At 40.5% G+C, this 13,878-nt stretch overlaps 1 protein-coding gene across 1 annotated transcript; it reads left to right on the top strand.

Moving 5' to 3' along the window:
• Positions 1 to 862: 862 nt before the first annotated feature.
• Positions 863 to 13,846, top strand: GTPBP4 (GTP binding protein 4). Its single transcript, XM_065832624.2, has 17 exons — positions 863 to 1,014; positions 3,531 to 3,701; positions 4,943 to 5,046; positions 5,124 to 5,260; positions 5,850 to 5,950; positions 6,314 to 6,406; positions 6,901 to 7,092; positions 7,177 to 7,242; positions 7,957 to 8,046; positions 8,481 to 8,591; positions 8,858 to 8,935; positions 9,044 to 9,095; positions 9,665 to 9,765; positions 10,734 to 10,931; positions 11,800 to 11,865; positions 13,009 to 13,143; positions 13,646 to 13,846. The coding sequence occupies exons 1-17, from the start codon at positions 967 to 969 to the stop codon at positions 13,796 to 13,798; spliced, it is 1,896 nt and encodes a 631-aa protein (XP_065688696.1). The 5' UTR covers positions 863 to 966; the 3' UTR covers positions 13,799 to 13,846.
• The last annotated feature ends 32 nt before the right edge of the window (positions 13,847 to 13,878 follow it).

The following is a 13,878-nucleotide window of genomic DNA, read 5'->3' as shown; positions in this document are numbered from 1 at the left end:
GATGTATTTCAGTGCATGCCCAGTTACTGTTAGTGTCAAGTGGAAAACAGGGACAGACATGCAGACTGCAGTACATGCCTGCATTCAGGTACCTTTCAAGTTTATGTCTTAGGTCTCTGTTTGGATCTCATTTTTGCTGGAGATACGCAAAAAAGAACAGAGCACAGGCTACAGTTGACATCATGAACTGCTCCAGAATTCACTCAGCCTTTACCTGAAAGGATTTACAATTTACTACGAGACAAGTCATTGAAAGCTGCTGTTAAAAAAAGAAACTGGGGGAAAAATAAAAAAATGGAGAAGCAAAAGTGTGTGTTTGGGGTTATAAATCCAGTACCCTGACAGAGGGGAGGCTGCTGTGGCTCCACAGCCCCAAGTGCAGCTGGAAGGACAACTGAGCGCGCATCCCCGGTGGGAATGCATGCAGACAGTACAGGTACAGGTATGCCTGTGCATCTGGCCAGCCACACAGACCCTCAGCACTCAGGTTATCCAGCAGCTGGGCCCTGGTCTCCCAGGTGCATACATACACACACACATATGGATGTGTATATACGTGCACTGTCACACAGTATTTCAGGAGCTCTAGAAGGTCCCGGGTCCCTTTTCCCTACACTGCTCTCTAACAGGTCATTCCCCCACTTACACTGGAACCTGGGGTTGTTCCTGCCCAGATGCAAGACTCTACACTTGCCCTTCTTATATTTCATTGAATTTTTCCCCGCCCAACTCTCCAGCCTGCCCAGGTCTCTGGATGGCAGCACATCTGTTCCCTCATCCAAGTCATTGATGAACATATTGAATGGCACTGGTCTCTTCGCGCTGGAGCCCGCACAGGGACTGACCGAGGCCACACGTCCCGAACTCCACCCCGGCCCTGCCTCCCCGGACGGAAGCGCAGGGCTCTCGCGAGAAGAACGAGCTGCTCCCTTTTCCGGCAGCGTGCGGCTCGGTCGGGCGGCTGCCATGGCGCTCTACAACTTCAAGAAGATCACGGTGGTGCCGTCCGCCAAGGTAAGCGTGTCGTTCCCTCGGCTCCGGCCCCGTCCCTCAGCGGGTGCGGGCCCCACCCGCCCGGCGGCGGCTCCTGCCGCTCCCGTGCCACGCGTGAGGAGACCGCTGCCCCTCACCGCACCGCGCTGCCGACGTGGCCTCGGCCTTTGCCTCCTCTCCCTCCGGCGGGACCGTGGACTCGCCCTGGGCTAGTGCTCCTGGGCCTGGCGGCCTGTACCATGTGCAGTGAGGGGGAGGGAGGGGGCGAGGAACGGGGCGTCCTGTCAGGGGCTCTGCGGCATGAGGAGGGATCTTGCGGCTGCACTTCTCAGTCTCAAGCGTGTCGGGGTGGCCCCCACGAAAACCCCTCCTGTTTTCCAAACCCGTGTCGTGCTCAGCCTCATTCAGAATAAGGTTCTTTGCGAGTTCAACGAAGGATCTTTGGTTCAAAGTGTGGTGTGCGGAGCTGCACAGCGGGGCGGGCGGTGAGGCCGGGCCTGCCCCCCCGGGCCTTTACGGGGCCGGGGGCGCTGCCCGAGCCGCTGCTGGGCGGGGGCAGACGAGAGGCCGGGCCTCAGGGAACCGAAATGAAAACCCGCGAGGGAACGTGCAAACTGTTTCTCCAGAGATGAGAACTCGTCGTTCAGGTGTTGATTGTAACATGTACGTTGCAAACGGTGAATGGTGGTGTCCCGTCTCACCGGCCGGGGCTAGGGATGAGTTATCAGTACTATTCAATGTATTAATCAGCGACTTGGATGAGGGAAGAGTGCACTGTCAGCACATTTGCTGATGACACCAAGTTGGGAGAAGTGGCTGACATGCCAGAAGGCTGTGCTGCCATCCAGAGACCTGGACAGTATAAGCTGGGGAATGACCTGTTAGAGAGCAGTGTAGGGGAAAGGGACCTGGGGGTCCTGGTGACAGCAGGATGACCATGAGCCAGCACTGGGCCCTTGTGGCCAGGAAGGCCAATGGTACCTGGGGTGGGTTAGAAGGGGGGTGGTTAGTAGGTCAGAGAAGTTCTCCTTCCCCTGTATTCTGCCCTAGTGAGACCACACCTGGAATATTGTGTTCAGTTCTGGGCCCCTCAGTTCAAGAAGGACAGGGAACTGCTGGAGAGAGTTCCCTGCTTAAAGACACAAAGATGATGAAGGGAGTGTATGAGGAAAGGCTGAGGGAGCTGGGTCTCTTGAGCTTGGAGAAGAGGAGACTGAGGGGTAACCTCATTAATGTTTATAAATATGTAAATGGTGAGTATCACAAGGATGGAGCCAGGCTCTTCTCGGTGACAACCAATGATAAGACAAGGGACAGTGGGTATAAACTGGAACACAGGAGGTTCCATTTAAATTTGAACAGAAGCTTCTTCTCAGTGAGGGTGCCAGAGCCTGGATCAGGCTGCCCAGGGAGGTTGTGGAGTCTCCTTCTCTGGAGATATTCAGGCTCACCTGGACACCTTCCTGTGTAACCTCAGCTGGGTGTTCCTGCTCCCGCAGGGGGATTGGACTGGATGATCTTTTGAGGTCCCTTCCAATCCCTGGCATTCTGTGATTCTGTGTGATTCTGTAACACTGAACGCGACCCCCTGTCTCACCAGGTGAGATCAGGTGTGAGTTAGCTCTGGGTATTTCTGTGTGGTAATGCGAAGTGAATGACAGACAATCACTCCAGAGGTCCAATTCAGTTGTGAATTTACTAAAAGCACTTGGTAGAATACAATTTACAGCAATTGGTGACTTGGCTAAAGTATGTTATTATATTACAGAACTTTTCAAGACGTTAGCAGCAGAACTTACAATGATATTGCTTTTATATGTTCAAGAAGAAGAAAAAGAGAGAGAAGGAAAACTAAGATATCAGAGAGAATTAGATATCACTGCTCCACAGGTCGACTGATCCTGCGATGTGCTCTGGACAGGGGTGGGCGCATTGAAGATTCTGGTACACACAACCACCTCATGTCACATGTGAGGTCATTTTGTAACCCAGTTAATTTACGAGCAAGATAGGAGAGGGTGGTTTGTCTCCTCCCTCTGTTCGCTCCTCATGCTAATTAGTAAGAGGAAGTGGGTCTGGGGTCTTCAAACTAGGGGAAAGTTCACAATACTGACCAGAAGTTAGTTGCTTCGCCTGTCTGGGGTAGCTGTTGGTTTGTGTTTTCTTCTGGTAATTGATTGTCCGACAGATGGTTCATCTCTGTCATCCCAGTTAGGCCATGAGGCCTTCACAGCAACACTGTTAATTGCCTCTGTCTTAAATATCTATGTTTCATTTCACAAAACCTTGGTAAAGACAAGGCAAGGTGTCTACCTCCACAGCCATTTATCTTTTCTCCCCAACGTATCAAAAACTAGATGTTTAAGATATAACATCATGCTTTGTTTTAATTGGGGTGGGGGGAGTGCTTCAAGGTTGTCACAGGTGTGGGTGTGCTTAACTGGTCTGCATGCTCCTCCACCAAGATGAAATTAATACCTTGCATCCTTATTAGTACTTCACAGTTTGTGTAACTAATAATGTTTCTTTGATTGCAGGACTTCATAGATTTGACATTGTCAAAGACTCAGCGGAAGACTCCAACTGTCATTCATAAACATTATCAAATACATCGGATTCGACATTTTTACATGCGAAAAGTCAAATATACTCAACAGAATTACCATGATAGACTCACTCAGATCTTAACAGATTTCCCAAAGTTAGATGTAAGTATTTTGTCATTTCATCACAAAGGAGCTTTGCTTTCCTGGCATCAGGAATGCTTCTTCAAGAGCTTAGTCCTTTTACTTGAGTTTATTTTGGCCTGAGCAACATCTTGCAGTTTCACTGTGTAGATAATTTTGACTGATTCCCCCTAGATTTTTCTGGGAGTAGTTTTATGCAAACTTGTTCTGCAGAAATAATATGTTCCTACTCGGAAAGGAAATCTAAACTGTGCCCATGGGTCGCCATTGGAGGCTGGGTTTTACAAGGTTTTAGCTGATCAGATATGTTCATCAGAAGTTGCTGTTGAAGGGAGAGAAGAATGCTTATTTCTTCTTTGTGTATGCATATGTAAATTGTGCTTATAGTTAATTTTTCCTAGGAAATATTTGCGGGAAGTAAGAAATGTCAAAACATCTCACATTGCCTCCCATCTTCAGTTCTTCAGAAGTTACTTTGACAACATCAACATTGTTCTTGGCCCCATAAGTGCTGGAAACACATTGACGAGATACACAGTCTTAACATCCCACCAACTGAAACTGGATCTCTGTATCCAGTGGGACTTTTTTTATAGGCAGTGTTCTGCTCATGCTTAAATTGTTGACCTGCAACCGTATGTTTTCCTGATGTTTTCACATCCAGTGAGTATCACTGCAGAGTTCCCACAAATATCTTCTGTGTTTTGTGTAACATCAGATGATGAATTTTCTGCAAATGAATACATAAATAGCTGAAATGTTTTGTTTAAATGATTTGAACCAAGGATGCTGCTTTCTTGGAAAGCTGAAGGAATTATTTGGGCATTAAAGAAATCCTTCATGTCTAGTCTTTCACAGAATTTAATGTAGCACTCAGAAGAGCGGAAGAATTAATATTGTTGCTGTATTTCTGGTAAAGGATGAATTTGGTTTTAGAAACTTCTCTTGCCGTTTCTAATAATTTTTAAAAAACTTTTGAAATTGTAATACAAAGCATTTTGCGAAGAAAAATGATGAAATGGAAACTCTGTATGAATAAATCCAAGATATGTTTGCAGAAGAAAGCCAAAGTGAATAGGATTTATGCGTTCAATGCCTAAGCAGGTTATTTTTGTTACATAAGATAGTAATGAAAACAGTTTGACTTGTATTGTTATTTGTGCTGCTGTACTGGAGGAAAGAAAATGAACTTACATAGTTGCCAAGACATAGTCATCTTAATGCAAGAAAATATTAATCTAAATTTTATGGTTTTGTTTTAGGATATTCATCCTTTTTATGCGGATTTGATGAATGTTCTCTATGACAAAGATCACTACAAGCTGGCTTTGGGCCAGATTAATATTGCCAAGAATCTCATTGACAAGTAAGGGACATCAATTTCTTTGATTTAGTACCTGCCTGGTTGATTGGTGGTTAAATTCTTCTTTCTTGTGTCTGCAGTGTTGCTAAAGACTATGTGCGGCTGATGAAATACGGTGATTCCCTTTACCGCTGCAAACAGCTGAAACGTGCTGCTCTGGGACGAATGTGCACCATTATCAAAAGACAGAAACAAAGCTTGGAGTATTTGGAGCAAGGTTTGTGTTACAAATAGGCTAAAATAAGGCCTGTGAATTGGATGTAAAATTTCTTATGCTTAATAACAGTTAGAAGAATGTGTTTAATACAGAGTGTAGCCACAGGAAACACAGAAATAGTTTCAAAACCCCCAAATACTTAGAATTTATTTTTTAACTGAATAACTTTCTCTTTGAAAATTCTTTAAATTTTATGGTAATACTAACGGTTATAAAATATTTGCTGAAAAGTCACAGCCATGCTTTTATTTATCATTATTTTCACTTACAAGTATTTGAAAAATAGTGCTAAACGTTTTCCAGTCATTGCTCCTTACTTCAGGCTCATTCCTTCAGGTTGTGTTGCCTGATTTGATGGGGTCATTCTAGCTAAATGACAGTGGTCTTCATTTTTTAAATATTTAGTAAGTTTCTTTGTATGTAGATACTTATGCAGTTCACAAATTATTACACATTTTCATAAATGATCAATTTTTAATGTCAGGAAAGTTATGAATTTGTATATAAACAATTCAGCATATGAATTTTCATTCAATTGCAGTAAAACTTAAATTTTTGCAAATATTTAAAAATCTTTTTAACATTTCAGTGCGACAACATTTGTCTCGTTTGCCAACCATTGATCCCAATACACGAACTCTTCTGTTGTGTGGCTACCCAAATGTTGGAAAATCCAGCTTTATAAATAAGGTATGTGAACGTTTTTTTCAAATATATTACTGATATACCATTTAATTAAAACAAGGTAACATATAAACAATTTGATATCATTATGGCACTGCCTGATGTGAGCAGCAGCAAATTCAATTGTGTGAGTAGAGACTGACTGAAATTCCTGGAGGGTTAAATGGAAAATTACGATAGCCATCACTATCTTTTCCAAGATAGCTTGTATCCTATTAACATCTTCTCTGACAGCTAAATTCTTGCAGAGAAGCCTGAATACCATTTTTTAGTTTTTTTTTGTAGCCAATGAAGTGTGTTATAATTAGGATCTACTGCTTGCGACTTCAGGAAGTTCTTGGTAAATGTGTGAATAACTCTTGTTTTAAGGTTACAAGAGCAGATGTAGAAGTGCAGCCTTATGCCTTTACCACAAAATCTCTCTTTGTGGGACATATGGATTATAAGTATCTACGTTGGCAGGTAAGAACTGTATTATTTTTGTTTTCTTTAAAGAATTACCTGGTTATAATCCGATTGGCAGTTCTGCAATGTGAATTGCCTTTTTGTGTCTTGAGGAGACAGGCTGTGTCTGAGAGCTGCTGTGTGAAGTACAGTGTGCCAAACGAGGGCAGTAGTGTTCTAAAAATGTACATATATGGGTGCGTTTTCAGTGCGAGGAAGGATGGAAATGGAATTACTGATTAAAGGCAGCTCACTTTTTATCACTGTCACATCCTGGCCAGGTTGGGGCAGGGATTTCCCTACTTTTTCAAGGCTTGTTATTCTGAAACCTCATTCTTCTCCCATTACTCCATTTTCTCATTCTCAATTTGGCTAAGTTTATAGTCTTATTTATGACTGAAAGAATATTGCTGCCTTTAAAAAGACAATATTGACCAGAAATCAAGCACATATTCTAAAGCAGTGTCTCAGTTATCCTACAATAAGGCCTGACTTAATGATGTTAATTATAGGTAGTAGATACTCCTGGTATTTTGGATCATCCCTTGGAGGACAGGAACACCATCGAGATGCAGGCTATCACTGCGCTGGCACATCTTCGTGCTGCTGTGCTTTACGTGATGGATGTGTCTGAGCAGTGTGGCCATAATCTGGAGGAGCAAGTAGAGCTTTTCAGAAATATTAAACCGCTGTTTGCTAATAAGGTAGGTTTGGTTTACATTATTAATAAACCTCGGGTTTTTATAATATTGTAGCTTGAATTATGATTATTTTTTTCTTCTTATTAGCCACTTATAATTGTTGCAAACAAATGTGATGTGAAGAGGATTGCAGAGCTTCCCGAAGAGAGTCAGGTTAGACTGTTTCCCTCACCTCTCTCTGTCTTCTGGCATTTACAAAAACATTATGTGCAGGTGTCGTGGATGGATATAATTTGTATTGGGCAAAAACTTTTACATGATCACTTCTTTGTTTAGTGTAACAGAAAGTAGCTTTCCATGTCCTCACCTCTGTCTTTCTCAAGTACTGTCCAATGGATATTCTGGCCTGAATATTGTAAATGCCAAAGAGAATGCAAGTCCCTAGTTGTTTCGGAATCTCTGATGCTGTGAGAACTTGCAGATACTACTGTAGCTGGGAGTAAGACTGAACAGACCTGTTAAATAATAATTTCTGTAAGAATTAGAGCACTAGACTGAGAGGTGTTGCTGAACAGTTGCAGTAAAAGGTCCCTCCGGGCAACACATTTAGTATATGCAGAGCTAGTTCTTTTATGTACAAGTTCAAGGACATAAGAATTTGTGTTTCTATCTCCCTCTTTTTTTTTTTTCACTTTTCCATGAGTCATTTATAGGTGCCTTTTAGAAAGTAGTTCTTTGCTTATAAAAGAAGCAGTAGACTAAATAGAACTGTAGTTGAAAGTTTCTGTCATCTTTTTAGAAATACATTCTAATAAAATAGTAAAAAGTTGCATCTATTGATTCTAGATTAAAGTTTCTGTTCTTAATGTATTGGTATATTAAGAAATGTGCAGAATGTCATTCTTTGGCATAATGTTTCTATTTTAGAAAATATTTGAAAATTTTGAAGCAGAAGGATTTTCTGTAATAGAGACAAGTACCCTAACAGAAGAAGGTGTAATCCAGGTTAAAACAGAGGTAGGTCACTTTGCTCTCAATTCCAGATGAACAGCTAGCATTTTGCCTCATTTATATGAATTCAATCTCAGTTAAACTGTGGTAAATTTTAAGCCTGTTATCCTTCTAGCCTGTTGAGCCTCAGTGGACTTAGGTGCAAATGGAAAATTATGTCTAATAAAAATAATATATGTTTTTTAATTGGTGGTTTTTTTCTGAGTCCTGTTGCTTTCTCTTGTCAACTAATTGTAAAAAAAATGAAAAAGGATCCTATGCATCTTCCCATGATACTCTATACATAAAATATTCCAATGCTTCCTTGAAAGCTAGAGAGAGAACAGATTAGAAAGGAGATGAGATGTGAAGTTAGGTATCTGGGATAGAAACGCTACTGTGACATTTGTTGTATCAAGAAGGCTTCGTGCCTTACCTCATGTTGCCATGTGCATTTTCAGGCCTGTGACAGATTGTTGGCCCATCGTGTTGATACTAAAATGAAAGGAAATAAAGTGAATGAAGTATTGAATAGATTACACTTGGCCATGCCAACTAAGAGAGATAACAAGGTAGGCTACATGTTTACAATTCTAATGTATTGCTCAGTACAGTAGGACAGGAATTCTTTCTTGTCATAACATACGAACAGATTAATATCGTGAAATTTGCTAGGTTTTTATCTATAACGGCCTTTGCTGTTGCGAGAGGCGGTCTGGGATTTTGTGTTCTTTAGAAATAAATTACTCTGCAATGGTGATTTATAGCATTATTAAATAATGAATTCAACCTTTTTTTCCCCTTTTTTTATTGGGGTGGATTGTTGCATTAATTTCAGGAGCGGTTGCCTTTTATACCTGAGGGAGTCGTAGCACGGAAGAAGCGCATGGAAGTAGACACACCCAAGAGGAAACTGGTAAGAGCCATCTCTTAATTAGGAAAGCAGCAGATAGATTTAAAATTTGCTATATTAGCCCATAGATTTTAAAGTGGATGGTATATTAAGCCATGTATGTCTTTGCAGGAGAGAGATATTGAGCTTGAAATGGGGGATGACTATATTTTGGATCTTCAGAGTAAGTATTATATAAGGGTCAGTATTATTATTATTATTATTAAGCAGTAAAATTTGGCTATTTCAGTTTATGGGAAAATACCTAAACCTGGCTCCTTTCAGCTAGGTGCCAGTGTCACCATTTGCTGTCATACTGTCCTTCACTGCTGTCTCAGACCTGCTGATCTTCAGTGCCTGTTCTGGTTTCATGATGTCATTCAGTTGTTTCCCATTTTAGAATCACAGACATATAACGACTGGTCTGATGGTCTGGGTGTTTTTTCCCTTCCATTTTATGCTGTGCTGTCTCATCGATTCTTGATGCTGTCTTTATTAAGAAAGCATCAATATGAGAGAGATTGCATGTATTCTGTTTCAGCTGAATATCTGTTGCTTATTATGGCTTGACATTGGATCTTGTAATTATTGAACAATATTTGGTGATACGAAGGGGATCCAGAAGTTTTTGTAAATATGGCAGAGATGCTACCAAATTCTGACCATGTAGGGAGATGACCCTTTTTTTAAGTTGTGATATGAGTGTTCCTTGACATTATTTTTTTCTCTATTAACTCTTTTTTTATTTTTAAGAATACTGGGACTTAATGAATTCATCTGAAAAATATGATAAGATACCAGAGATATGGGAAGGTCATAATATACTTGACTACATTGATCCAGATATAATGAGAGTGAGTTTTCCGTTATTGTTTTTACACTTTTCTTGCCTCTTTATTCCTTTGTTTTGTGTAAATTACCGTATTTGTAGATTTAAAACAATATGCCATGAGAACAAGTTCTTTTACATTTCACATTTATACTTGCCATGGGAAAAGATACTATTTTCTGAATGATCAAGGACTGAATTCTAAAAGAATGGAAAATTGTTTTGCCTTGTCAATGAGGGTGATCTTGTTTTTTCCATCCTAAAATATGAGGCTTGCAGGAGAAGTTATATTTCTTCATTCTTTCACTACAGCCAAAAGAAATGTGGCCATCAAAGTTTATGTATTAATAATATGAAATCACCCACAAAATTTATGTCTGCTGGGGTATGGTGTTGAAGTGGATGGAGTTCACAATTTGTAACATTTTTATTTAGTAACAAGCACTGTTCTAGTTTCTTGCTGGTTGTTAAGGAGCAGTAGTGAGTGCAGACTATGGAGCCTGTTGGTTATATGCTGGGGTTCATCTGAATTGCAGGGGGTTGGACCAGGTGACCTTTAAATGTCCCTTTCAACCCAAACTATTCTATGATTCTCTGAGTTGCTGGTGTTCCAGACTCATGCTACATGTAGAAAAAGCAAGTTTTTTTTCGGAATGAGTTTCTAGAACTGGCACAGCCAGCACAGTTCAGAGGATAGTATGTCTGCATTCATGCAGTGGGCAGCTTTGAGGCAGTCTCACAAATACAGCCAAACTAAAGTGTGATGTGATCATGTAAGTCTGCGCAATAGCCTGCCCCATAGGTTCACAGTAACCTATATCACCAGCTGTGTTAAGCATGGCTGGAGGGGTCATTCTCAAGGAGCGTAGTTCCTTCTTTGAAGGGTCTGTGCGCTGTCATGGCCCTGGGCTGTGCAAGAATGTAATGCTGAGGATGGTAAGTCAAGGGTTTGATGAGCATCTCGATTTTCTTTTCACCTTTTCAAAATGTAAGAAACTGGAAGAATTAGAGAAAGAGGAAGAGCTGAGAGAAGCTGCTGGAGAATATGACAGCGAACCAGAAAGTGAGGATGAAGAAATGATGGAAATCCGGCAGTTGGCAAAACAGATCCGAGAAAAGAAGAAACTGAAAATCCTGCAGTCAAAGGAAAAAGATACTCGAGGTCCAAGGATGCCCAGAACAGCTAAAAAGGCAAGTTCGGAGCATATTCTGTAGTAAAATCTTGCTGATGTTCAATAACTTAATGAAAACGTGTAACAGTGTTGGGCAGTGGAACTGATCACTTTCTCTCCCTGGCTTCCTTCTGTGCTCCTCAGAGTTCTGCTCACCATGTAGTTGTGGAGGCCAAACAAATGAGTGACAGTAGCCCTTTTTGCCTTGTGTCACACAAGTGATTCTTCTGTAAAATTCCGTATATATTACAGAAAAGGTTTTAAAGAATGCAATTCAGCTCATTTAATTGGATTGCTGCATTTTTAAATTATTATTATTTTAAATAGAAATAATCAGGAGAATTATATACTCAAAATCAAAAGTATGTAAAATTTGCTATGGAGCCCTCCCTATACTGGAAAATATTATATATTTCTTTTAGGAAGCTAGGTGTCACACTTCTGAATGTCAGAATCTCTTGTGACCAGTCCAAGACTGATTGCAGAATAACAAACTGATAAATAGACTTTGGGAAAAAATGAATCTTGCTGATTTTTGCACCAAATATTTCTCACCCTCCTTAAAGTGTGTGCCTTTTGGGAAAGAAGGACACATTTCTGACTGAAATACCTCTTTGTCACCTTCCCCCCAAAAAAGCAAACTATTTTAAAGATCTTTAGGGAATGCTGGGACATGGCAGTCCTGTGAAGAAGGGTTTACGGGTGAAGAGAATTAAGTTGTAATAGAAGAAATGTGAAGTTACGACTTACATCATCTGCTTGTGAGATGTGCCAAAGGAACAAATACACAGTGAATATAATGGGTTTATGGTGGCATATTAAGACAAAAAGTAAGATAGAACCGTACTTTTTTGTCAGAAACATGTTTTCTTAACTGTCTTTTACAGGTCCAGCGGAAGGTGCTAGAGAAAGAAATGACTGATCTTGGACTTGACATGACTAATAAAGATGATGTGAGTTTTTGCTAATTAAACACAACGTTTAGCTATGAGATATCAGTTTCATTACATGCTAGATTTCTTTGAGTCTGTTTGAGATGTGTATTACAGTTGGCACAAGAGAGGTGGGATCTATTAAGGAGAAAACAGGAAATTCAGGTGCGGCAGTTGAAACTGCAATTTTTGAGGGATGTGATCTAATCATGTTGGGTAGGCTGACAAAATAAACATCTATAAAGATCACATATATATATATGCACTGCTTTTTATTAGAACTCTTTTGGAATTTTTATAGGATTCAAGAATAGTGTTTGGCTAAACATACTTGTTAATTTTCAAGCCTGCCTTGTTGGGTGAGATGCAATTGTGTCAGAAGTAGTAATAATGACACATCAGGCTTATCTTTTTACAGGTCATTAGTTCTTTGAGTTTTAATTGACACTTTTGAGGGCGGCTGGCATCTTTAGGTGTAAGGCAGCTACAGTATTTCAAACATAGATTTGCCTTTGGGAGACATTTCATTTTATTAGAAATTTTTTAAAAAATCATTTTTGTACAACAAACTCAGCAGTAGTATGGCTGTATACATCTTGAGACCTCAAATTCTTTAACTAAACAAGGAGTTAGGAACCAAGGAATGTCAGCACTACACATCTGAAGCAAGCGTTTGTGCTTCTCAGAGCTGATGGGCCATGTTGATTTAGGAACGTCTTGATGAGGAGGAATTTAATCCTTATGCTGTAGTATGGTGAGTCTTCATGTCTGAAACTGTTCAAGGCTTATGTCCTTTGAACAGGACACTGAGCAGGGCAGGTTTCTGCATTGCTTTTTTGCTGTGGCAAAAATTACTTCAGTATTACTGTCCATCAATTTGTCTGTGTCTTCTTATACGTTACTTATGATTCTACTCAGAAAAAAGTAATAAAATTGGAGTTCATAATTGTGAAAAGAATATGCTTATATTCACTGAAATTTGCATATTGCTGTAGGACAGAAAGGCAGCAACCAACAGTTGGCAAGGTCTTCGTCACTATGGAATAACCAAAATAATGTATCGCAGCAGTCCGCTTCCTGTTTTTTCATGTTAGCCTAATTAGAAATGGAGCATGTCTGAGCTGATTGTTTCTTGTTTTAATAAAGTGCTGTTTTGAATTTCAGGCACATTATGTGAGAAGGTCCCGTAGTGCTACAAGAAAACGTAAACGTGATGAGTCTGAAACCCCTAAATCTGTGGCACGCAGTCGCAGCTGCTCTCGCACACCACGGGATGTTTCTGGCCTTCGTGATGAAAAGGTTTGTTGAAGTTATTTACCTTCATAGAAATTAAAACGGCATGATTGTATTTAAACCAGCTTCTGGGAAGCCGTGCTAGGCAGGTTTTGTTTGTCCAGGGTTCCTTTCTGTTCTCTTTGCAGCTTCATCTTCTGTCCGTATGAGCCCTATACTTCAAAAATGCCTAGTTCATTCTTACAAATAAGTTATAATAATACAGACTAAGAAAATACATTTTAAACTTTTGTCTCTAAATGCAAGTATGAAGGAAGAGTTGTACAAACTGCGGAGCTCCACCTTTAGTGAGTTAGGAATTCCAGGGTCAGCACGGTTGCATTGTTAGTGTACTGGAAAAAGAGTTTTTCTGAGGAAGGTTAGTGCTACTTGCAGTGATGCTGTTCTAGAGTTGCAGATGGTGGCCTGTGATGGGTGATAATGTCCTCGTTAAAATCATCTAGCTGGTAAAGCTAGTTATCTGAGTTACTGAGGAAGTCACTCTGCATGTTTGTTTGTTTTGAAACAGATGGTGAAGAAGGTCAAGACTATGGCAAAGAAAGCTCAGAAGAAAATGAATCGCCTGGGCAGGAAGGGAGAGTCGGACAGACACATATTTGACTTGAAGCCAAAACACCTGCTGGCTGGAAAGAGAAAATCTGGTAAAACACAGAGAAGATAAGCAGTCTTCTGAATTAAAACCAATTAAAACAAAGTTTATTAGAACTAATTTCTAGTTCTGTCTTTCTTCTTAGTAATAAA

The sequence above is a fragment of the Patagioenas fasciata genome, chromosome 2 (genome assembly GCF_037038585.1).
Source record: "Patagioenas fasciata isolate bPatFas1 chromosome 2, bPatFas1.hap1, whole genome shotgun sequence".
Taxonomy (NCBI): Eukaryota; Metazoa; Chordata; class Aves; order Columbiformes; family Columbidae; genus Patagioenas; species Patagioenas fasciata.
The sequence above is the reverse complement of the archived record's forward strand: the minus strand, read 5'-3'. Positions and strand labels throughout refer to the sequence as shown.